This window comes from Sarcophilus harrisii, chromosome 6 (genome assembly GCF_902635505.1).
Source record: "Sarcophilus harrisii chromosome 6, mSarHar1.11, whole genome shotgun sequence".
In the NCBI taxonomy this organism is placed as follows: Eukaryota; Metazoa; Chordata; class Mammalia; order Dasyuromorphia; family Dasyuridae; genus Sarcophilus; species Sarcophilus harrisii.
The window spans coordinates 240,079,044-240,102,444 of record NC_045431.1 but is presented as its reverse complement, the minus strand read 5'-3'; the positions used below and the strand labels follow the sequence as shown (position 1 = coordinate 240,102,444).

Below are 23,401 nucleotides of genomic sequence, written 5' to 3'. Positions count from 1 at the left end.
GAAACCCAATCTTCCCCATGGAAACCTTTAATCCTTCTCTGGAAATCAGTTACATGACCTGTTGGAAGGAGTTCAAGGCCCTGTCCTGTGCTAGGGGGGACCTCAGTGGAGGGAGGGCTGGGAGGGGAGGCAGGAAGTCCTGAGTCCAAAGGCAGCCTTAGACCTTTGCTAGCTGTGAGACACTGGGCAAGGCCTTGAACTTCTCTCTGCCTCAGTGCCCTCCTCTGTAAAATGGGCAGAAGAAGGGCAGCTATCTCCCTGGGTTGTTGAGAGATACGATTCGTAAAGGACGGAAGAATGAGTAAGCCACAGAGAGGGGCTGATTCCCTCTCCCTCCCTCTTGGGCTTCATGGTCCCCTGTGCACCATCAGGGGAAGGCTCTCAGGGGGAACAGTCTCTGTTCTAAGACCCCCTGCCCCAGTTCTGCTGCCCCAGGGGCTACGGCCCCTCCGGGCCCTGACCTTTCAGGTTCAAAGACTGTTCTCACCTTGCTGTTCTGTGTGCTCAGGGCCCTTCTTCACCTGACCTTTCCAGACCTAAGATCGCTCCCAAGCCTGACAGTTCCACGTTCTAAGGTCCCTTTTTCCCCCATTTTCTCTGTTCTGTCCAGGTTATGGAGTGTCTCCTCCGGGCTGGGCAGGGTCGCTGCCAGAAGTCAGCTGGAGGGGGAGCAGGTGGTGGAGAGAAGACGGACAAATCAGGCACCAAGAGGGAACCTGAGGAGGGAGGGGGCACTGGGAGCTCTGGGCCTGGAGAAAGCTTCCCCACAATGACTCTGAGATGGGGCAATGAGCAGGTGGGAGGCGTCTGGGCCATTTTGTGCCGATCTCCATTTTTGGGAAGGGAGGTCAGGGAAAGGCTGGATGGGAGAACTGCAGAATGGAGCTGGTGAAGGGGGAGGAGGGGAGACAAGGCTGGAACAGCAGGCAGCAGCCAGGGGCACGAGGCCTGGGATGCCAGGCTAGGGAGCCTTAACTTGTAGAAGCCAGGGAGCCATTGCAGGTGTTGGAGCTAGGGAGTGCCAGGGTCAGGTCTGTGCCTTAGAAAGTGAGGGGCAGCCATGAGGAAGCACAGGGGATGCCCCCTTTTCTAGGAAAGGCCTAGAACTGGTTAGCAAGACCCCTCCTCAGAGGGCTGGCCCTGGGTGCCGGCTCTTGGCATTGGGCAGCTCCCAGCCCTGACTCAAGCACGGCCTCAGGGCGGGCTCCCCCGCGTCTCTGCGGCGCTGGGCCGACGGGAGGGAGGAGGAAGCCCCGGGATGTAGCTGCCCTGGGGGCAGGAGCTGGGCCGGGGTGGGGGGGAGGGGGAGAAGGGAGCGAGTTTTCAGGAAAGCAGTGGGGGAGGGAGCGGGTGCAAGAGAGGGGGAGGAGAGATCGGGGGGGTTGGGGGAGCATGGGATCCGGGGTGGGGTGAGCACGAGCCTGTGGGGAGCCGGGGCCGGGGCGGGGTTCGGGTTTTTAAAGCTGAGCACAGAGCCCTGGGCCACCACCTGCTCCCTGCCAGCCTGTGGGCCGCTATCTCTGGAGAGTAAGCCTGGGACTGTCCCGGGAGGGCCGCCGGGGAGACGGGGCATGGGTTCGGGGAGGGCCAGGGCGCGGCCCCGACCTCCCTCTTTCTCCCTAGTGTCTTCCCTACACCCCTCACCTACTTCGCATCCTAGGTAAGGGCGGCCCGGCCGGGAGGGGCAGGGGCTCTGGAGAGGAGCCCCCCTCCCCGCAGGGACGCGGGAGGGAACCGTAAGCCCTCCCCGGGCTGCTCCCTGGGCCCGGGTTCCTCCCGTCCGGGAGGGGAGGTCCCAGGAGGGGCTGCCCGGCCCGCGTTGCCGTCCCCGAGATGGCCAGGGTGACCCCCACGTCCCCCCAGGCCGATGCGAGGCCATCCGGATGCTCCTGGAGGACCAGAACCAGACCTGGAACAACGACTTTCTGAGGCCCGGCCCGTGCCAGGCGGCGGAACTGAAGAGCAGCTGTGTGAGTGACCACTGCGGTGGCGGGGCGCGGGGGCGGGGGCGGGGCGCGGGGGCTGCGCGGGCACTGCCGGCGGGACGCGCGCCCAGCCCTGCCCGTTCTGCCCCGAGAGGAAAAGGACCTCGTTGACCTGAAGGAATTCACCATTTACCAGAGCAACGCCATCCTGAGATACCTGGGGCGCCAGCTCGGTAGGCGGGGAGGGGGGGAGAAGGGCCCTGGGGCCTGCTGGGCCCAGCCCCTGCCTGTCCGGCCCGGACCGCGCCTGGTCCTCCTCCTGCCTCCCTCCCCCCTCTCTCCCATCTAGTCCCCACTGCCCCTTCCTGCTATCCCCCCAATCCGGCAGTCACCGGCCCCCTCTGGGGGGCTCAATCTTGGCTCAGAAAGGCCAGAAAACAGGGAAAAGGGAGACAAGGTCCCTGCCCAGAGGAAAGTCACTTTCCATCCAATTCAGCTAGCATCTATTAAGTGCCAGCTGTATACTAAGCCCTGTGTAGGTTATTGGGGTGAAGGAAGAAGGGTCAGGGGAGCTTTATGGGGAAGGGAAGAGGGTGGGGGTAGTTAAAATGACAAAACCAAGGGATTTAAACTGTTGAGGTTGGGGTGGGGCTTTGGGGCCCCAGGGCCCCTGACCAAGGGGCTGCCTGCCTGTGGGAACACCCTCCCTCGGAGGGCCTGGAGCCCGGGAGGGGACCAGAGCTTGGCCAAGGCTGGAGGGGGGGAATGGGTCCGAGGCCCCTGGGGAAGGGCCAGGTTGCCCAGAGAAGGCTTCCCCTGGGAGTGATATGGGGGCTCCACCTTGGGGGAGGAGGAGTGATTTGGGGCCCTGAGGTGGGGGATGGGGAGGGAAGGTTCCGGGTTTTATACCTGCCCCTGCTCAGGGGCTGTATGGGAAGATGTTGGGAGAAGCTACAGCTTTGGCCCTGAGGGATGGGGAGGGGTGGCAAACCAACTTGATCACTCAGATGTGAGTGGACAGGAGGCCTGGGGGCCTGGGCAGAGAGGACCCCAGACTGGAAGTTGGAGCCCCGCTGCCTGGGATCCTTTTGTTCCCTTGGGGGCCCAACCCTGGGGGGTGGGGGGAGACTTGTTCCTGGAGCTGTGGGGCCTTGGTTTTTGCGGCTGTGGAAGTCAGACTATGTGGGAAGGATCTGTCCAAAGAGCTGACTTTTTTGAAGACTTCGAGGCAGGTCCCAAGGAGGCAAAGCTCTCGGGGAATCAGGTGAGGCCACGGTGAGTCTCGGGCACACAGAACCCTGAGGAAAGGGGGCCCTCAAGGCAGCTGGGGCTCTGTGAGGACCTTGGGATCTGTGACCGGAGAGCCCGAGCCCAGACTGCCCCCAGAAAGCCCCGCCCTCCCCCCCTCCCCTTGGTGATTCTTGGGTTTGGCAGATTTTTGTGGATTAAACCTGGGACTTGTGGATCCACCAGATCCCTGGGCCCCGCTGCCTGGAGCCTTCCCTTGTGTCGCCTATGTAACCCGGTTTCCTCCGACCGACTAAGGCCACGGAACCCCGCACTGCTTCCACATTAATGAAATGGAAAACAGTGAGGGCCCCGGCCCCTCGGTTGAAAAAAGGCCCAGCAAAACTTCCTGTGTGCCACTGACTTGGGAGGGGAAGGGACAGGGGCGGGGCCTGTGGACCTGAGAGGAATGAAATATCCACCTTCCATGGGGAAGAGGGGGAGGATAAAGGAACACTGTCCCCTCCATACCCTCCTTTGATTTCCTGACATTGAACCGCCTGACCAGAGTTTAAAAGGGGGGGGGGATTTTCCTTCAGGTGCCACATGGTAGGGGGGGGAGGGAGGGATTTCTTTGTCCTTTTCCACCCTGAGCCTCTGAAGCCAGAGTTCCCCAGGGTGGGGGGAAGGGGATGTAGGGAGATGAAAAGAGGAAAAGAATTCTGAAGGATGGAGGATGAAGACCAAGGGGCCTTGTGCCCGGCCTATCAGGGTTCCTCCCCTTCCTAATAGTTGGTATAGGTCCTGGGAGACTTCCAGTTTGGGCCGCCCCTGAGTTTTCCCCAAGATGGGTATCCCCACAGAGCCTCCCAGATTTCCCAGCCTTTTTTTCCCTGCCCCACATTTTGTTGGCCAATTTTTCCTTCTTCGGGCACAGATGCCTCCTCAAAATTTTCCCACGCCCCCAAGTTCTTCCGCGCCCAAAATTAAAGGAAAAAAGGGAAAGGAGTTTTAAAAGAGGACCAGAATACTGATCTGGACAAAAGCCAGTCCGAACCCTTGGGGGGCCCTCCTTGTTCCAAAGGAAGGGGGTGGGTCAGAGGGGCGAGTGAAGGGATGGACTAGGGGATATTCCTCCTTAGAGTTAATTCAGGAGCCAAGAGAAGCTCAGTAGGGCAGAAAGCCTCTGGGCCAAAATCAGAGAAGGGGGAAGGGAAGGGATTTTCCCAGTGGAAGATCCTGCAGCCCACTGGGCCAGAAAGAGAAAAGAGATGATAAGTTTAGGAAACAGATTATAAGCCTGGTATTGACACATTATGTAGTAGTGAAGGGGGACTATCCAGATGTCTGCTAGAGCTCTCTCTTTATTTCTGTCTCTCTCTCTTTCTTTGTCTCTCTGTCTGTCACTGTTTGTCTCCCTGTCTCTGTCTCTTTTTTCTCTTTTTCCCTGCACCCTCTTCTCTTTTCCCTTCTCTCCCTCATCTTGTTATCCCCTGGGTAAAAAAAAGAGCAGCAAAGAACTGCATGGAAGTGGGAACATACCTTTCCCCCTCCCTAAGGAGATAAAACCTTCCCCTGAATATCCTCCCACTGCCAACGTGAATCACCTCCTACATAGGAGCAGCCTCAAAGTCTCCTCTTACCCAGAATGGGATGGGGGGCAGTTTGAGAGCCAAGAACCCTGGGGCTGCCCCCCCACCCCAAGGCAGGACCTGCTTCCCCTTCCTGGAAGGAGACCCAGACCCAGAAGGAGGGGGCAGGGGATAGGGGGGTGGTGGGGGGGGCTGCAGCAGAGCTGGCTTTGGGGGATGGAGTTTGTTCAAAACTTCCTCTGCATCTCTTGGAGTGTATGCAATTGTCCTGTCATCTAGTCCATACCAGGGCACTAGGTGGTGCCACAGTGCACAGAGTGCTGGGCCTGGAGCCAGGAAAGGTCATCTTCCTGAGTTCAAATTCAGCCCCAGACTCTCACCAGCTCTGTGACTCTGCACAAGTCACTTTACTCAGTTTGCCTCGGTTTCCCCATCTAAAGATGCTCTTGAGCAGGAAATGACAAACCATTCCGTGTCTTTGTCAAGAAAACCCCAAACAGGGACTCCGCGTGTCGGCCATGACTGAAGTGACTGACCAACAACCAGGGAATCCCTAGTCATTCCCCAATGGTTCCAACTTTCAGCTCCCAGAGTCCCAGCAGCCAGGTGCCCCAGGGCAGAAAGGAAAGTCTGATTCTGCATGAGGAGACTTGGAGGGCTGCTACTGTGGAGGGATGTGATTGATGCTGGCAGTGGGCAGAGATTTGGGAGAGGATTTTATCCCTAAAGAGCAGTGAAAGACACATCCCCACTTCCATGCAGTTGGGGCAGAAGGAGGAAGAGCAGAGTCTGATCCCAGAGGGGAACCCCCAGAGAAGGGCAGGTGTAGCCCTTGTCAACTAGAAGTTTACATCTACAGGAAAGTCCCAAAGAGTAGAAAGAGGCAGTGACAGAGACAGAGAGACAGAGACAGAGGTAGAAGTATAAATACAAAGGCAGGCAAAGATGTAGATTCAGAATTTACTTGTTGACCAGATCAAAGAATAATTAGTAAAGATTTCATCTCTATCTATCATCTACCTACCTACCTATCTATCTATCCATCTGTCTGTCCTATCTATCTATCTATATCTATCTATCTATCTAAAGATAGAGAGACACAGAGACAGGGACAATTTGTCTGTTCTGAGCCTATTTATTTATTTATCCATTTATCCATTAATTTGTTTGTTAGTTTGTTTTACCAGCCTATTTCAGGCTGTGGTGTGAGGGGCTGGTTTTAAGCCAATTGCCGCCAGAAGACTCTCTAGTTTCCGTAGACAATCTTTATCAGAGAATGAATTCTGGATTCCCTCAGCCTTCTTGCTGACTCTGTTTCTGTTTATTGTGCTGGGGGGGGGGGGGGGAGGGAGAAAGAGGGAGGGGACGGGAAGGGGACAGGCTGCATTTTTGCCCACTCTCCCAAACCAAAACAAGCCACCTAAAACCACCTAAAAAAAGTGGGATGAACACGGATAAAATGGGGTGAAACACAATCCGCCCCATGGAAGCCTTTAATCCTTCTCTGGAAATCACTTAGGTCCCCTGTTGGAAGGAGTTCAGGGCACTGACCTGTGCTAGGGGGAACCTCAGTGGAGAGAGGGCTGGGAAGGGAGTCAGGAAGCCCTGAGTTCAAAGGCAGCCTCAGACCTTTGCTGGCTGTGAGACACTGGGCAAATCCCTTAATTCCTGCCTGCCTCGGGGCTCTCATCTGTCAAATGGGCAGAAGAAGGGCAGCTATCTCTCTGGGTTGTTGAGAGGATTAAAGAAGATAAAATTTGTAAAGGACCTAAGAATGAGTAAACCACTGAGAGGGGCTGATTACCTCTCCCTTCCTCTATGGCTTCATGGTCCCCTGTGCACCATCAGCCACTCTAGAGTTAATAAATGGTAAAAGGATATCAATAGGTAGTTTTAGAGGGAAAAATCCAAGCTATCTAACCATATAAAAAAAGTTCTAAATCATTAATTAGAGAAATGCAAATTAAAGCAATTTTGAAGTTTCATCTCACATTTATCAGGTTGGCAAAGATGTCAAAAGAGAAAAATGGCAAATGTTGGAGAGGTTCTGGGAAAATGGACATATTAGTACATTGTTAATGAAATTGTAAATAGGACCAGCTAGTTGGAACAATGTCTCAAAAGTTACTAAAGTTTGTATTCCTTTCCCCTAGCTCACCTATTATTGAGTGATAATTTGTTAGTATCTTCTTTTCAAGATCATTAAAAAATTGATTTGTTAAGTCAAATGATATGAACAGAAAATTTTCAGATGATGAAATTGAAACTATTTCTACTCATATGAAAAGGTAATCCAAATCATTATTGATCAGAGAAATGCCAATTAAGACAACTCTGAAATACCACTATACACCTCTCAGATTGGCTAAGATGAGAGGAAAAGATAATAATGAATGTTGGAGGGGATGTGGGAAAACTGGGATGCTGATACCTTGTTGATGGAGTTGTGGACTGATATAACTATTCTGGAGAGCAATTTGGAACCATTCTCAAAAAGTTATCAAACTGTGCATACTCTTTGATCTAGCAGTGCTGCTACTGGGCTTATATCCCAGAGATCTTAAAGAAGGGAAAGGGACCAGTATGTGCCAAAATGTTTGTGGCAGCCCTTGTTGTAGTGGCCAGAAACTGGAACCTGAATGGATGCCCATCAATAGGAGAATGGCTGAATAATTAGTTGTGGTATATGAATGTTATGAAATATTATTATTCTGTAAGAAATGACCAGCAGGATGAATACAGAGAGGCCGGGAGAGACTTACATGATGCTAAGTGAACTGAGCAGGATCATTATACATTTCAGCAACAATACTATATGATGATCAATTCTGATGGACGTGGCTCTCTCTTCAACAATGAGAGGATCCAAATCAATTCCAATTGATCAGTAATGAACAGAACCAGTTACACCCAGCAAAAGAACACTGGGAAATGAGTATGGACCACAACATAGCATTTGCACTCTTTCTGTTATTGTTTGCTTGCTTTTTGTTTTTCTTTGCAAGGGTCACTGCTGAAAAATTACCCGGGCATATGTCTTGTAAATAAAAAGCTATAATAAAAAAATGATTTGTCCCTGTTTTGGTTCAAGTAAATGGATCTAGGAAGCAAAGAGGAGAGAATAGAAAAATAGCTCAAACTATCATGAATGTTAAAATTCCCAAGTTTTTCAGAGTCACTTATGACTTGCCCAGTCACATAGCTAGGAAGTTAAGTGTCTGAGGCTGGATTTGACTCGGAACTTCCTCCCTTCAGGGCTGGTGTTCTATCTATTGCACCATCTGGCTTTGCCCCAAAGAGGTCATGGTTGGAGAAATGGAAGCCCAGAAAAGTGAATGACTACTTGTCCACTCTCACTCTCATAAAGTAGGATTTGAATTCATGTCCCAGGATTCTACTTCAACGCTGTGTTACTTCTCAAGTTTTGACTGATTTTGATTAAACTATGATTTCACTGGTATAGGGACCTTCTAGAGTAGACTCAACTAGCGCTAATTGGCACCTGATCTGCAATTAGTAACAGGACCCGGAGGCTGATTTGTGTGTACACGTGTTTATGATGTTGCTGTTTGACCAGATGTTCTGTGTACAGTGTGTGATTTGTGTGATGAGTGGCGTACATGCAGAAATCATGCAGAAAGTACTCCTATTGAAGTCACAAAAGGATGGAATGTAGTAGGTTGAGAAAACTGCAAGTTTGCGACATTCTCACTCTCGTAAGTATTCGATTATTGTGGAATTTGTAACATTCAAATATGCAATTTAGCCCTTCAAATTGAAATTACAGAAAAACTACTCTGAACATCTGACAGGTCCCATTCCCCTTCCCTGATTGATTGGTCACAACCTCCCAAAGAAAGCTCCTGTGTTTGGTCCTTATGAAGTGAGAGAGAAACCCTGAAGGATCAGTTGGATGTTACATGAGGAAACCCTACAAAAACTGGCCATTATTTGATGTGTTTCCTTGGATCTCAACTGATTTTAATGGTTGTATTCTTAATACAGGGCATTGTTCATAATATAATGTTCATAATGCGAATGAGAAATAAACATTTGCATTTTTACCAGCTGGCTGCCATAATGGAGTAATTATTTATTTCAACTGAGACCAAGGCTGCCTCCAGGAAAACCTTCACAGGGAGAGGCACAGAGTAGGTGCTTAGCAAATGTTTGCTGCAGGGCATGAGATGTGTGACCAGTGCAGGAATTGTGGGGAGGGGTATTTATGGAAAAAAGGGAGACTTCTCAGTAGAAACCAGAGCATCAGGAAGGCAGGATTCCCCCTTCTAGATGATGACAGTCCAGCAAAGCTCTGAGAACCCACAGGATGGTAAGGGGACGTAATCGATAAATATTTATTATCATATACAGGGTCACATCCTTGTCTGCAGGGGGAAGATGCTCTTCTGGAATTCGAATCCATGGATGAACTCTGAGCAGCTGTCCTATTCTGGACATTGTTTTCAATCTTGCCCTCCCTGCCTGGTCACTCATGTTCCACTTCCGGTTGAGGACATCTGGACTACTGTCCGTGTCCTGCAGACATACAACTTTGGTGCTTTGGTGTCATTGGAGACTTTTCACTTACCTTACCCACACAGAAGCAGCCTCTGGCATCTCTACTCCCTTAGTCCAGCTCATCCCTGACTCCAGCGTGGACTGCCATGGAGATAGGATTGATAATAGCTGACCTTCCTTCCTTCCTTCCTTCCTTCCTTCCTTCCTTCCTTCCTTCCTTCCTTCCTTCCTTCCTTCCTTCCTTCCTTCCTTCCTTCTTTCCTTCCTTTCTTCCTTCCTCTCTTTCTTTCTTCCTTCCTCTCTTTCTCTTCCTTCCTTCCTTCTCTCTCTCTCTTTCTTCCTTTCCTTCCTTCCTTCCTTCCTTCCTTTCTTTCTTCCTTCCTCTCTTTCTCTTCCTTCCTTCCTTCCTCTCTCTCTTTCTTCCTTCCTTCCTTCCTTCTTTCCTTTCTTTCTTCTTCCCTTTCTCTCCTTCCTTCTTCTTCTCTCTCTCTTTCTTCCTTCCTTCCTTTCCTTTCTTCCTTCTTCCTTCCTTCCTTCCTTCCTTCCTTCCTTCCTTCCTTCTCTCTCTCTCTTTCTTCCTTCCTTCCTTCCTTCCTTCCTTCTTCCTTTCCTTCTCTTCTCTCTCTCTTCCTTCTTCCTTCCTTCCTTCCTTCCTTCCTTCTTCCTTCCTTCCTTCCTTTCTTTCTTTCTTCTTCCTTCTCTTTTCTCTTCCTTCCTCTCCTTCCTTCCTTCCTTCTCTTCCTTCCTTCCTTCCTTCCTTCCTTCTCCTTCTTCTCTTCTCTTCCTTCCTTCTCTTCTCTTCTCTTCCTTTCCTTCCTTCCTTCTTCTTCCTTCCTTCACTTCCTTTCTTCCTTCCTTCTCTCTCTTCCCCTTCCCTCCTCTCCTCCCTCCATCTTCCTTCCTTTCTCTCTTCTTTTCTTCAATATTTTCTTCTTCAAATACTCAGATAATTCCTTCATATCCTTCCTTCAACTTTGTGTTCCAAATTTCTCTCTCTTCCCCTCACTCCCCTCCCTCAGCACAATAATGCATATAGTTAAACATCAATTCTCTTTCTTTTATTAAAACTTTTTATTTTCAAAACATATGCATGGATAATATTTCATCATCGACCCTTGTAAAACTTTGTGTTCCAAATTCTCCCATTTCCCTTCCTCCCCAGGACTCGCACAGCAACAATAATTTAATACTATTAAAAACATTAAAACACATGTACAATTTTCTTGGATCTCCTGATTAAAAAACTTATCAGATCAAAGGAAAATATGCATGAGAAAATCTTGCAATCAGCAACAAAAAGACTGTAAAATTCGGTGTGTCCACAATTTCTCCCACATCCTCCCTCTGTGGGCACCTCTCCATACTGAAAGCAATTGAATTTTTAAACCTCCTTTCCAAGAACCACATCCATAGAACTGATCCCATACATCTTGCATCCTTTACAATGGTCTCCACTGGCCTTCCTCAAAGCATCAGTTCATGTGGTCTCGAGCCCTAGAAATCCCTGCAGGTCTTATACTTTCAAACAAGAATGATTCCTAACATGTCATAGCTCACAATTGTCCCCTCTGATGAGGCATCCTCCTCATTTAATCATGGCCATACATGTTTGAATACGCATTTTGCACTGGAGACCTGTCCTCACGATCTCCTGGGCTATGACAACTCCTTGGAACACATCTCCGCATTTATTACCAATGGCTGCCATTTCTAAGGCCTTCGCTTTCCGCACGTGAGCTGGAGTGGGGGCCTTACCATTATCCCTATTTATCTCCCCATGCTCTCAAGGGGCTCCATAGTAGCGTAACCTTGGCTCCATCCTCATTTTCCGCCAACAGATGTAAACTAGGGGGCCGGCAGGGGCGGGAGGAGGAGCCTCAGAGCGCGGGCGGGAGGAGGAGCCTCAGAGCGCGGGCGGGAGGAGGAGCCTCAGAGCGCGGGCGGGAGGAGGAGCCTCAGAGCGCGGGCGGGAGGAGGAGCCTCAGAGCGCGGGCGGGAGGAGGAGCCTCAGAGCGCGGGCGGGAGGAGGAGCCTCAGAGCGCGGGCGGGAGAACCTGCCAAGGAGCCCGCACAGCCAGGAGAGAGGCCACACTACAATTCCCAGAAGGCCCCGGGACAGAACGGCGCGACGCAGGCGGAAGACGCCAGGCGGAGCCTTGCGCCCCGTGACGCCAGCGCGCGAGGAGGCGTGTGACGTTAAACTCCTGCGCCGCGGCCCCGGCTTCTGCCTGTCCGCGGAGCGAAGGTGACAGCGGGAAGGTCCGCGCCTCGGGAGGCAGCGGCGCCGCGAAACCTCGGACCTCCTGCCGCCGCCGCGCTCCCTCTCCGGCCCGCGCGATGCTGGCGGCGCAGCGGCTTGTGCGGGGGGCGCTCTCCTCCAGGAGTCTGGCCCGGCTCACCTTCCAGGAGGTGGGGACGGTAAGTCCGTCCGGCTGGGTCCTGGCGGGGAGGGGGCGGGGCCACGGGGAGGGCGGGGCCTGGGGCGGGGCTACCGGGTCGTGCGGTGTCCGGGAGCGGGGTCACTGGGGTCTGGGAGTGGGGCAGGGGCGGGGCTTACGGGGGAGCTCGGGCGAGGGGCGGGGCTCGGCGCTGTCAATGGGAGGAGCCTCTCTTGGTTACTAAGTGGGCACCTTGGCCCTGGTCCAGCTATCAGGCCCCCCCCCCCCCTTTCCCATCTGCTTCCTGGGGACCACAGGCAGTGGGGGCGGGGGCAGGTTACGGGGCTGAGCTCGGAGCCCCCCCCCCCCCCCCCCCCTCCCCCGTGACCCTGGGCAAGTCACCCAGCCTCAGCCTCCGTTTTCTCATCCGTGCAATGGCCCAGGCGATCACATGGCGTCAGCTTTGGAAAGTGAACCCCGAGCGCCGCCCGAGCCTTGTTATTAGTGGGGTTATTGTACGGAAGGGACCTTGGGAGCCGCCTGGGCAGGAAGCCGAGCCCCCGCAGGGGCCAGTAGTTTGGTGGGAAGTGGCCGCTGAGCCCGGCCGCTCCCTGGGCTGGACCTCGGCTCTTGGGGGGGGGGGAACGCCCCCTCCCCCCACATAGTGCGACCTTAGGCGACCTCGCCCTCCCAGCCTTCCTCCGGCTCCTTCCTTTGCCCCAGGGCCATTTGACCTTGAACTGTGTCCCCTGTGCTGACCCCTCTCGGTGGACCTTGAGCTTTGCCTGGAGCTTCAGTCTTGACCTGAGTGCGAGTGATGGGGCCGTGGGGGGGAGGAGGAAAGGAATGAAGGCTGGAAGGGGGGGGCTTCCTCCCGGGCCCCCCCACCCCAGCCCCCACCCCCCTGCACCGCCGGCTTCCCAGGGGTTCTGTGGGGGGCCCTGGACCCGGCCCTCCCGAGCCTCTCTTCTCCACAGGCGACCCCCAAGAAAACAACATTTGGGTCCTTGAAGGACGAGGACCGGATCTTTACCAACCTCTACGGCCGCCACGACTGGAGGTGCTGAAGGGCTCTGGGGCCTGGCTCGGGGGGAGGGGCCGGGGAGGAATGTCTCCGGGCTCATCCGTTTCTCCCCTCCCCCTCACAGGCTCAAAGGGGCCCTGAGTCGGGGTGACTGGTACAAGACCAAGGAGATCCTGCTGAAGGGGCCCGACTGGATCCTGGGCGAGATCAAGACCTCGGGCCTGCGGGGCCGCGGCGGGGCCGGCTTCCCCACCGGCCTCAAGTGGAGCTTCATGAACAAGCCGTCCGACGGCAGGTGGGGGGAGGGTAGGGCTGGCGGCGGCAGCAGCCTGGTGCCACGGGGTGGGCCCCCCAGCCGCACATGGGGCCTGTGGCTTCCCTTCCCCCCAAGACTGCTCTGGGGCCTCCTGGGGGCAGGAGTTCACTCTGTGCCAGTGGGAGGAGGGGGGCGGCTGTGCCCTCTGTGGGGGCAGGTGCTCCCCCTTGAGCTGGGTTTCAGGCACAGGCTGGGAAGGCTGGTGGTCGTGGGGGAGGGGGCAGCCAGGTCGTGTGGGCTGAAGCGGAGACGCTGGCAGAGCCGGCAGAAGCCAGAGAAAGCCCATGTCCCTGGGATGGGCAGCGGGGGTGACGTGGGAGGGGGTGCTGGGCGCTTACCCTGGCTGACCCATCCCCACTCCCCCAGGCCAAAATACCTGGTGGTGAATGCGGACGAGGGGGAGCCGGGGACCTGCAAGGACCGCGAGATCATGCGGCACGACCCCCACAAGCTGGTGGAGGGCTGTCTGATTGGGGGCCGGGCCATGGGTGCCCGCGCTGCCTACATCTACATCCGGGGCGAGTTCTACAACGAGGCCTCCAACCTGCAGGTGAGGGCGCCCGCACCGCGAGCCCCCGCTCACAACCTCCTCGCGCCGGCCCCTCTCACCGTGCCCGGCCCCTCTCACCGCGCTTGTCCCTCCCCCTCTCCCCAGGTGGCCATCCGGGAGGCCTACGAGGCCGGGCTGATCGGCAAGAACGCCTGTGGGTCTGGCTACGACTTCGACGTGTTTGTGGTGCGCGGGGCCGGGGCCTACATCTGCGGGGAGGAGACGGCGCTCATCGAGTCCATTGAGGGCAAGCAGGGCAAGCCCCGCCTCAAGCCACCGTTCCCTGCGGATGTGGGTACGTGCCCACCTCGGGGGTGCAGAGGGAAAGGCCTCCAGTCGCCGCGGGGCTCCATGTGCAGGAGGGGCTCCCCAGGAGGCTGTGGGAGGACTCAGGGCCCGGCCCCAGCAGTGGGCCCTCATCCAGGGCCCTTGGCCCCTGCGCGGCGGAGGGGAAGGCTTGTCTGGGCCTTCTAGGGACCCCTGACCCCAGGGTGCCCAGGGCACTGCCCCCCAGCAGAGGGAGGGAGGGGTCGGGCTCCTTGCGGTGGGGCCGGCGGCCCAGACCTCTCTCCGTCGGCAGGCGTGTTCGGCTGCCCCACCACCGTGGCCAACGTGGAGACCGTGGCCGTGTCCCCCACCATCTGCCGCCGCGGCGGGTCCTGGTTTGCCAGCTTTGGCCGGGAGCGGAACTCGGGCACAAAACTCTTTAACATCTCGGGCCACGTCAACTACCCCTGCACCGTGGAGGAGGAGATGTCGGTGCCGCTCAAGGAACTGATCGAGAAGCACGCGGGTGAGGCCGGGGCAGCAGGAGCAGGGGAGGGTGCGTGGGCTGGGGGCCGGGGGAGGGAGCACCGGGGCTGGGGGGCTGACCGGAGCTCTGGCCTCCAGGTGGTGTGACCGGAGGTTGGGACAACCTGCTGGCGGTGATCCCCGGGGGCTCCTCTACCCCTCTCATCCCCAAGTCCGTGTGCGAGACGGTCCTGATGGACTTCGATGGGCTGATCCAAGCGCAGACGGGGCTGGGGACAGCCGCCGTCATCGTCATGAACCGATCGGTAAGGGCCTCCTTGGACCCCCGCTGCCTGAAACCTTGCCCTCAGCCTGGGGGAGGGGCTGTCCCGGGGTCCCGCCCCCGCACGGCCCCTGCCTCAGCACCCACTCCTCCTACCCCCTCAGACAGACATCGTGAAAGCCATCGCCCGCCTCATTGAGTTCTACAAACACGAGAGCTGTGGCCAGTGCACTCCTTGTCGGGAGGGTGAGCATCCAGGCCCGGGGTGAGGAGTGGGGGGGCCCGGGGGGTCGGCCAGGGCTCGAGGGGGAGGCTACCAGAACCCCTTTTCCCGGCCGCCCCAGGTGTGGACTGGATGAACAAAGTGATGTGGCGGTTCGTCAAGGGGGACGCCCGCGTGTCTGAGATCGATGCCCTCTGGGAGATCAGCAAGCAGATTGAGGGGCACACCATCTGTGCCCTGGGTGATGGGGCCGCCTGGCCTGTGCAGGTACTGGGGGCAGAGCCGGGGATGGCCCCCGGGCTGGGGGGGGAGAACAGAAAATGTCGGGAGGGGCCCTGGTGGGAGCAGGGGATCCTTTGGGGGGGGGGTGCTGTGCCCCTGAGTTCCCTCTCGTTCCTCCCGAGCAGGGCCTGATCCGCCACTTTCGCCCCGAGCTTGAGGACCGGATGCACCGTTTTGCCAAGGGCTACTCGGCCCGCCAGGCAGCCTAGGCCGGGGCCCGCCACCCCTCTCCCCCTTCCTGTCCTGGTTTGTGTGAATAAAGTCAGGGCTGCCCTCGGGCCGTTCCTGAGTCTCTATTTAGCTCTGTCTGCTCCCTGGGTGCAGGGGCCTGAGGGAGGGGGATCCCAACGTGGCTCTGCTCGTCGGGCCCCGGGAGCTCGGCCGGGTCAGCCCCATGGGCGAGGGGGCCCACAGCCTGAGAAATGGGCACAGCAGAGCCTCCTGCATTGAACCAGTGTTTATTGGAGAGTGCAGGGAAAGGAGGGGGAGCCGCCCCAAAAGGGCCCATGCCGGGGCTCCTCCGCCTGGCTCCTTGAGGTCCCCTCTGGGCCTAGTCGCCCAGCTTGGGGGGGGCTCCGTCGAGTGGGTGCCACAGCTCCAGGCGCCGGTCACTGCGGGCCAGGCACTCGCGCCAGTGCCGAAGCTTCTCCCCGGTGGAGTTGATGCTCAGCTGCACCCCGCCTGGGGGAGTGTGCCCGTCAGCCAAGCCCCAAGGCCCCCCCCCTGCCCTCACCGATGAAGTCGTTGGCCGTGCCCAGGTCATAGTCCCACACCGACACCAGCAGCGTCTTCTGGGCGAGCTCCTCCCTCTGGCCCGCGTAGAAGAACTCCTGCGCACACGGCCTTGTCACTGGCGGCCCGGGCATCTCGGGGGCAGGGCCCCGTGCCCGGCCAGGCCTCCCACTCACCTCATTGAACTCCGGGTTCAGGGTCTTCTTCCGCACCGTCGTCTTGTATTTGGACTTCTTACCCACGTTTGGTCGGAGGAAGCTGAGGGCGAGAACCGGGGCTGGCTGGGGAGCGCCCAGATGGGGGGGGCCGAGGCAGGGGAGGCCTTTTGCCCGTGGGGAAAGTTCTGCCCGCAGCCTGGGGGGAGTTTGGATCCCCATGACCCGGCTCCCAGCACCCCCCGCTCACTCACATGCGCACAAAAGGGTCCGAGTACCCGTTGGCATCCATGGGGGCCAGATGGGCGCAGCGTAAGACCCCAACCAGCAGGCCCCCCCGCTGGGAGCTGTAGCAGAGGGACAGCAGAATCCGGCCCCGCTCCTCCCCCACCACTTCCACCTCCTCCTGTGGGGCCGGAGGAAGGGGGTGGGTCAGGGGTCTCCAGGGGAACCGGTCACATGAGTGACAGGTGCCATCCTACCTTTCTTTGCCAGTCCTCATGGCCTGGCTCTGCCCTGGAGTGGCAGGGACACGATTTACCCACCAGGGGGCAGTGTGGACCGCAGAAGTAGGCGTTGGGGGGAGGCCGGAAGAGAGGCAGGTGCCGGGTACCTCCCCGTGTGGGCTTCCCTTCCCTGGGCCTCAGCTTCCCCATCTGCCAGTGAACTTGATGCCCTTCAGTGCCCAGTTCCTCAAGCCGAGCCCTAAAGGAAGAGGCTTCCAAGGGAGGGCAGGCGGGAGGCTAGAGACGGACCCTGGTCTTGGAGCCAGTAGGACACTGAGCAGACTGAGGAGCAGACGATGGAGGGGCTCCACAGGGGCCAGACCAGGTGGGGGGGGGGGGGCTCTACAGGAGGCCACCGGCAAGGAGGTCCCAGCTGCATGTTCCATTCTAAAGCCCCGCCCAGATCTGGCGTTCTCAGTTCCAAGTCCCGTCTGCCAGGCCCGGTTCTAAGGCGAGCATTAACACACCCTATTGCCTTTGGTTTGTTCCCTGCCCAAAAGCATTATAACCCAGCTGGGGACAAGGGGAGGGCTTTGCCCCCCCCCAGCCCCCGCTCACAGAGCCGGCCTCTGGATGACCTGGGTGGGGGACGGGGGCCAGATTCCCCGCCTGTTAACCAGGCCTTGTGTCACCCTGGGAGGCCCGGCCCCTCCTTTCTTTCCCCACAGTCCGCTCCGGAGAACACGGCCTGACCTTCCAGGCCCCCCCTTCCCTGCTCCCCCCACGCCACACCAGCCTTGCAGCCGCCTCCTGTTCCCGGCCACGTCCTGACCCTACAACCGTCCAGGTCTCAGGGTTCCTGCCTTGGGCTGCCTCCCCTTCCCCCCCCCCCCCCAGACACTCCAAGGTTAGTCAGGAAGGCCCTGAGGCTCCTGCCTGAAATAGAGTTAGCTCATGGGGGGCCATGAGGGGGGCAGCCCCAGAACCCAGAGAGGCAGGACTGTGGCAAGGTCACGGGGCCGTGTAGCCCTGCCCGGCCCAGCCCCAGTGGACCTACCTCATACAGGGCCATGCCCCTGGCAGTGTCCAGGCTGCTGGGCCTCTTGCTCTGAAACCCCACAAGGCAGAAGGTCACGGCCCCTTCCCCTTCCCGGGTGCACCCTCCCCCACCCCGCCTGGCCGCCGGCCACTCTCACCAGGCGCCTCTTCTCCAGGCAGATGTTGAAGCTCCGGGTCAGGTTGGGCACCAGCTTCTTCAGGGGCACCCGCAGCTCCCCCAGGGGCTCTGCCCGCCTCCGCAGGCGCGACTCCTCGCACACGCACAGCCTGCCCCCCCCGACCCCGGCCCTGTCACTGCTCCGGTTTCCCGGGTTCCACCCTCCTGGCCCCTCCCCCAGGCTGGGGGCCCCTCTACTGTCTCCGGGCACAGCCCCCCTCCCTCCATCCCTGGCCCATCTTCATCCCGATGCTTCACGTCTGCCATCTCTCCCAGCTTTCTCAGGGCTTCCAAGTAGAACCCTAGCTGGCAATTTTTGCACCCGGAGAAAAGGGCAAACCCTCGTTTTCAGTTTAGTTGTTGGCAGGGAACCGAGGGGAGGAGGAAGAACGGAGAGAACCAGAATACTGGGAGGCAAGGCAGCCGCTGAGGGAGCTACCACCTGGCAGGGATCAGGAAGTGGACCCCTGCTGTCTCCCCATTTTTAACTAATTTTTTGTCAAGTGTTTCCATGTATCTGAAGGACTGAAAATGCTGCTGGTGCCCCCTGTAAATTTTGGCACCCTGGAGAAACGCCCTAATCACCTCACCCTAGTTACAGCTGAATCAGGTTGTACTTTGGGAAGGGCCTACAGCCCTTGGCCCCCGGCTACCCCCGGTCACTCCATGGTGCCCTCTTGGGGGGGGCACATGCCCCTTTCTGCCATCTTATCTGCTGCCCTAGGCCGGCCTCATGTCTCACACCCCAGTCCCCCTGGCACGGGTCTACAAGTGCTCAACAGAGACGGTTTCCTTCTGGAGCCTGGCTGGGGGCCCTGAGGGATCTCTGGGCATCGGAGCTTTTGCCAGGGTCCCCCTCACCCCAGCTGGCCCAGGCCTTCTCTAGAGCTTGCCCAGGGCCCGGGCCTTCCCTCATTCTCCCTGCTGCAGGCCAGACCGTCCCCAGGACCAGCCCCCTTCCCTTCTGGTCCCACGTCTCCCCAACAGTCCCAGGAGGCGGCTCCAGCCTCATTTTTGGTAGGTGCGAATACACTGCCCACCTTGGGCCAGGGGTGGGGGAGGGAGCGCCATCCAAGAACGTTGTGCCCAGGGGGGCTCCAGCAGGAAGCCGGAAGGCTGACTGAGCGCCCCCTGGCAGGGTGAAGGACCTGGGGGGGGGGGCTGCCAGGTCCGGCCCGGGCCCAAGGCGGGCGGCAGGGGGCTCACCGCAGAGTCTTGCGCCCGGCGTCCTGGCAGGTAAAGCCGTGGTAGGTGAGCGTCTCGTCCCAGCGCGGCCCCCGGCTGGCCCGCACCGTCCGCGTGCGCAGCTGACTTGCCTGGGAGGGAAGGGGCAGGGTGGCTGTGAAGGGGCCCCGGGCCCAGCTCCCGCTGCCACCTCCAGCCCGGGTGACCTGAGCTCGTCCTGAATAAGCAGACCATCCTCTGCCTGCCGCCCTCCGTGTGGTTCAGAGCGGGGCCTTCCCCTGCCCAGGCGGGACCACTCCCCATATTCTTCCCTTCCCGTCTCCCCGTCTACACTGCTCGAGGCCACGCCCGTGACCAGGATCAGGAGGAGTCCGGGAGGCCCCCGCCGCTGGTGGCTTGTCCGAACTATCCTAATCGTGCCCTGGCGGCTCCCTCTGCTCTCGGCTTATCCCGCAGCCTTCCCAACCATTGTGTCAAGGGCACGAGCTTGGAGCCAAGGGCCTGGGTGCGATCCTGCCTTAGCATTCACTCGCTACCTGCGAAACCTTGGGCTTATTAGCCTCTCAAAGCCTCAGTTTCCTCATATGTAAAATGGGAACAATAACATACTATCTACCCCATTTTTTTTAAATTTGGAAATACTATTTGAATGTGAGATTATGATTATTATGTTGCCTCTCGCCCAAGAACTTTTCAAGGCCCTCTCCTTTTCTGACATTCGAGGTCCCAACATCCCCATCCAACCTCAGCTGCCACTCGCTTCCTCATTGTTCTCCCCCATCTTCATCCTGTGTTTATGCTGTAGCCCTCCCCCCACCACCACCACCACACAGTCCTACTCATCCTTCACAGCCCCAAAGTCCACCTCCTTCGGGAAGCCTTCCCGGATCTCGTCTGTCCGACTTTCTGGCCCCTCGGCCCCGGCATTCCGGGCCCTGCCAGCCTCCACTCCCTCCAGTCCGTCCAAGCTCCCGTTGGTCACTCCCATGACACTGCTGCTCATCCAGCCCCCTCCGCCGTCCCTTTTTCCTCTTGCCTTTGGCCTTTCCCAACACCAGGGCTCCCCCCTTCTCATGCTGTGGCCAGAGTGGCTGAGCTTCAGCTTCATTGTCCTGCCGGTCCCTGATTTCTTTGGGTCTTCTCCCTGTGACCCAGGGAGGCCCCACAGTCTTCTCCAGCCCAGTAGGGAGCGCTGGTCCTCTCCTGCTCAGCTTTCCTTAACGTGCTGCTGTTGGGGCCCTAGAGCCCCAGGGGGAAAACCCTCGGGCTGACTCTGGGCCTCTGCGGGCAGGGCGGTCGTCCAGTGTCCAGGTTTGCCTTAGCTCTCCCCCCGGGAGGAAACGTCTTCGAATTTGAATTTGATACTCGTGCGGTTGGCCATTTCCTTCTCCAGCTCATTTACAGATGAGGAAACTGAGGCAAGTGACTCTGGCAGGTCCCACAGCCAGGGCGGGTCTGAGGCTGGATTTGAACTCATGAAGAGGATTCTTCCCGGCTCTGGCTAATGCTCTAGGCGCTACAGCGCCACCTGGCGGCCCTGGGCCTTCCTCGGTCGCAGACAACCCCAGCCTGTGCCCTAACGTGCTCTCTGGACTGGTGCGGGACAGTGGGGGTTTGTGAGAAGGGCACCTGCTCCAGCACTCGTCCCGTTCGCTCCCTGACATCCGGGAGGCTCCTGGAGGGCGGGCAGGGTGGGGGCTCCCCGCCAGCCCCGGGGGCCCTGGCTCCCTCGAGTCCCTTCCTTTCCTGCTCTCGGCTTCCTCCCCTCGACCCCCCCCCCCCAGCTCCCCCTTCCCCAGCCCTTCCCCGTCACTACCTTGCTCATTCCCGGCAGCAGGTTTGCCTTCACAAAGGTGTCGATGGAGCCCGAGTCCAAAGGCTTCAGGCCCTGGAGGACAGTTTCCCAGAGGGGAGGAGGGGGCAGGAGGGGAAAATTGCTGCCGCCCTGGCCCGGACCCCGCCCCCTTCGCCCCCCAGCCTTGGCCCCACCCACGCCCCCAGTCCCCGCCCCCGCCCCCGCCCCGGCCCATCCTCTCACCTTGGCTCCATGGATCGTGCAGTGCAGGACGCAGTTCTGCTGGTCCAAGAGGAGGGTGAATTCAAGGGAGCCCAGGGCGGCTGTGGAGGGAGGGGGGCCGGCCGTGAGCTCCAGGTTCTCCTGGCTTCCTGGAGCTCCCAACGGAAGTCCCCCGTCTCCGGGAAGCCTTCCTCAATCTGCCGGAGTGCCAGCGCCTTCCCTCCGCCACGGTTGCTTCTTTATCCCGTCCCTAGCCCGCCTTCCAGGCTTTCCGGCTGTCCGGTGGTGAGCGCACAGTAGGCGTTTCTATCAATGCTTATTGACCGACTGGGGGCTGAGGAAGGGCTTTGGCTCAAACCAGAAACCGGCAGGGGACAGGGTGCGGGGCCAGGTCTACCAAGAACTCAGGTCTACACCTGGGCCGGGGTCGTGTCCACACGCTCTTAGTTGGAAGGGCCTCAGAGGCAGGGACTGGGGAGGGATGCCCAGGACCTTCCTGAGCCAGCTCCCCGCGGCCATGTGACCTCTAGCCTGGGATCTGCCGATGTGGCCCCCCTCCCCCAGGGAACCGGCTGGGCTGAAGGGAGGGTCACCTTCTCTCTGACGCAGGCCTGCCGCACCTGCAGCTGGGAGCAGCTGTGCCTGGGGGGGGCGGGGTGTCTGAGGGTCAGTGTGTCAGTGTGTCAGTGTGTGTGTGCTGTGAGTGTGTTGTGTTGGATTGTGAATGTGTTAGTATGAGTGTATGAGTGTCAGTGCGTCAGTGAGTGTCTGAGTGTGAGTTGTCAGTATGAGTGTGTCTGAGTGTGAGTTGTCAGTATGAGTGTGTCTGAGTGTCATTGTGTCAGTGAGTGAGTGTGTGTGTGTGTGATTTGTGTGTGTGAGTTGTGTGTCAGTGTGTGTTTCTATGTCATTGTGTGTGTGTCAGTGTGTATGTGTGTCTGTCAGTGAGTGTGTGATGTGTGTGTGTGTGTGAGATTGTGTAGGAGTATGTTGTGTGTGTGTGTGTGCGTGCGCCCGCCCAGCTGTTTAAGAGCAGCCCCGCTGGGGCCGTGTCTGGGATGTGCGTTAGAGACAGCAATGATCCTGTCCCAGCTGGGCGCGGGGCTGCAGCCCAGGTGAGGGAGGGCAGAGTTCTGGGGCTCCCTCCCCCTCCCTCCCTTCCCCCTCCCGCTCCCTGGCAGACCCCAGGGCCCGAGCACTCACTGCTGTCATCCGAGTCTCCGTCCTGCTCCTGCTCCGGGCCCGGGGGGCTCCCGGGGGGCTTTGCGGGCGGCCCAGCTTCCTCCCGGAGGCTGCCCGAGGCTGGCTCCGGGGCCGGGCCGCTGGGGAGGGCGCGCAGAGGGGCGGGCCGGGGCCGGAGCAGGGCGGGGGCGAAGGGGTAGAAGTGGGGGAAGTAGTCGGAGATCTGGTGGATGGGCCGGATGGGGCCCGGGCTCACGTTGATGGCCATATGCTCCTGCATAGTGACCTTCTCCCCGCGGGCGCCGGCCATGGCCACGGGGCGGCGGCCAGAGGGTCCCTAGGAAGGAGTTCCCGGTGCCTTGTGGGGGCTTAACGGGGGAGGGGGGGGCAAATGTGAGGAGGGGGCCAAAGAGAAGGGAGAGGCCGATGGGAGGGAGGAGGGACAAAGGGAGGGGCTAATTCCGTGGGGAAGGTCAGCGCGGTGGGAAGGACTGGGCAGAAGGGGGAACTCTGGGAGTGACCCCGGACCCCTGCTGGCCGGACTGCGGGGGAGCCCCCCAGGAGGACAAGACCTCGGGACTCTGTCCCAGGCCCAGGTGCTGACTGACAAGCGTAGCGGTCAGATCAGCTGCGGGGAGGGGGGCGGGGAGGGAAGGGAATGGGACTCTGGGGGCTGGAGGTGAACGGACCAGACCCCAGGTAAGGTCACGTGCTGTTAGGGAGGATCGGCCTCCTGAGGGGAGGGGCTTCTATGTTTGTATTTGGGGGTCTGTGGGGTGACCTTGGAGGGGAAGTCTCCTTTCTGGGGAGAGGTCTTTCCCAGGGGGTGGTCTCTTGGGCTGCAGTGAGGGGGAGGTTGGGAGGTTTAACCCACGGGAGCCCCCTCCCCCCCCCCATCTGGGGCAGGTCTGTCGCGGGCGACAGGTGGGGGGAGGAGGGGTTCTTCCCCAGTGGGGATGGCGAGGTGGGGGAGAGGCGGGGGTCTTGCTCCCGGTTCTGGGGGGGCCTGTCTGCCCCCGGCAGAGCGCCCCAGCAGGGTCTGACCCGGGATCGGGGGCTTCCGGGTCTCCTGGGGGGCTCTTGGGGTGCGCTCTCCGCTGTGCCCGGGCTGCTGGGAGCGAGGAGGGCGGGGGAACTCACCTGGTTCTTGGACGGCCGAGCAGACACGGCGGGACCGACTGCCCCCGGCTCCGGGTCCGAACTACGTCCGCCGCCGCCGCCGCCGCCTGCCTCCCCCTCGCCACCCCCCCCCGGGACCCGCGTCTGTGACCGCTCGTGTCCTCTCCGGCGCCGCGCCGCGGGGACACGCGGGGACGGGCGCACTCACACTCGCGCACACACTGACCCCGCTCCCCCCTCCCGGATCACGAGCTGCGTCCGCCTCCCCCCCTCCAGCCAGCCGGACTCCCGCCCCCCGC

The 23,401-nt window shown here is 58.9% G+C and overlaps 2 protein-coding genes across 3 annotated transcripts; one reads left to right on the top strand and one right to left on the bottom strand.

The window, feature by feature from the left end:
* The first annotated feature begins 11,432 nt into the window (after positions 1-11,432).
* NDUFV1 (NADH:ubiquinone oxidoreductase core subunit V1) lies at positions 11,433-15,350 on the top strand. The gene is made up of 10 exons (XM_031941656.1): positions 11,433-11,680; positions 12,618-12,700; positions 12,789-12,959; positions 13,347-13,530; positions 13,636-13,825; positions 14,111-14,323; positions 14,422-14,588; positions 14,710-14,791; positions 14,890-15,035; positions 15,176-15,350. Exons 1-10 carry the CDS (start codon positions 11,600-11,602, stop codon positions 15,257-15,259), a joined length of 1,401 nt encoding a protein of 466 aa, XP_031797516.1. The 5' UTR covers positions 11,433-11,599; the 3' UTR covers positions 15,260-15,350.
* A 34-nt stretch (positions 15,351-15,384) lies between these two features.
* On the bottom strand, positions 15,385-23,401 carry LOC100934382 (double C2-like domain-containing protein gamma). 2 transcript variants are annotated; one of them, XM_031941654.1, is made up of 11 exons: positions 23,124-23,401; positions 22,005-22,320; positions 20,823-20,902; positions 20,601-20,672; positions 18,806-18,915; positions 17,580-17,709; positions 17,441-17,491; positions 16,192-16,343; positions 15,959-16,040; positions 15,784-15,880; positions 15,385-15,731 (listed from the first exon to the last, which is right to left on the bottom strand). In XM_031941654.1, exons 2-11 carry the CDS (start codon positions 22,291-22,293, stop codon positions 15,601-15,603), a joined length of 1,194 nt encoding a protein of 397 aa, XP_031797514.1. In that variant the 5' UTR covers positions 22,294-22,320; positions 23,124-23,401; the 3' UTR covers positions 15,385-15,600. The 2 variants fall into 2 exon arrangements, with proteins under 2 accessions (XP_031797514.1, XP_031797515.1); XM_031941655.1 differs by lacking the exon at positions 23,124-23,401 and having other exon boundaries at positions 22,005-22,347.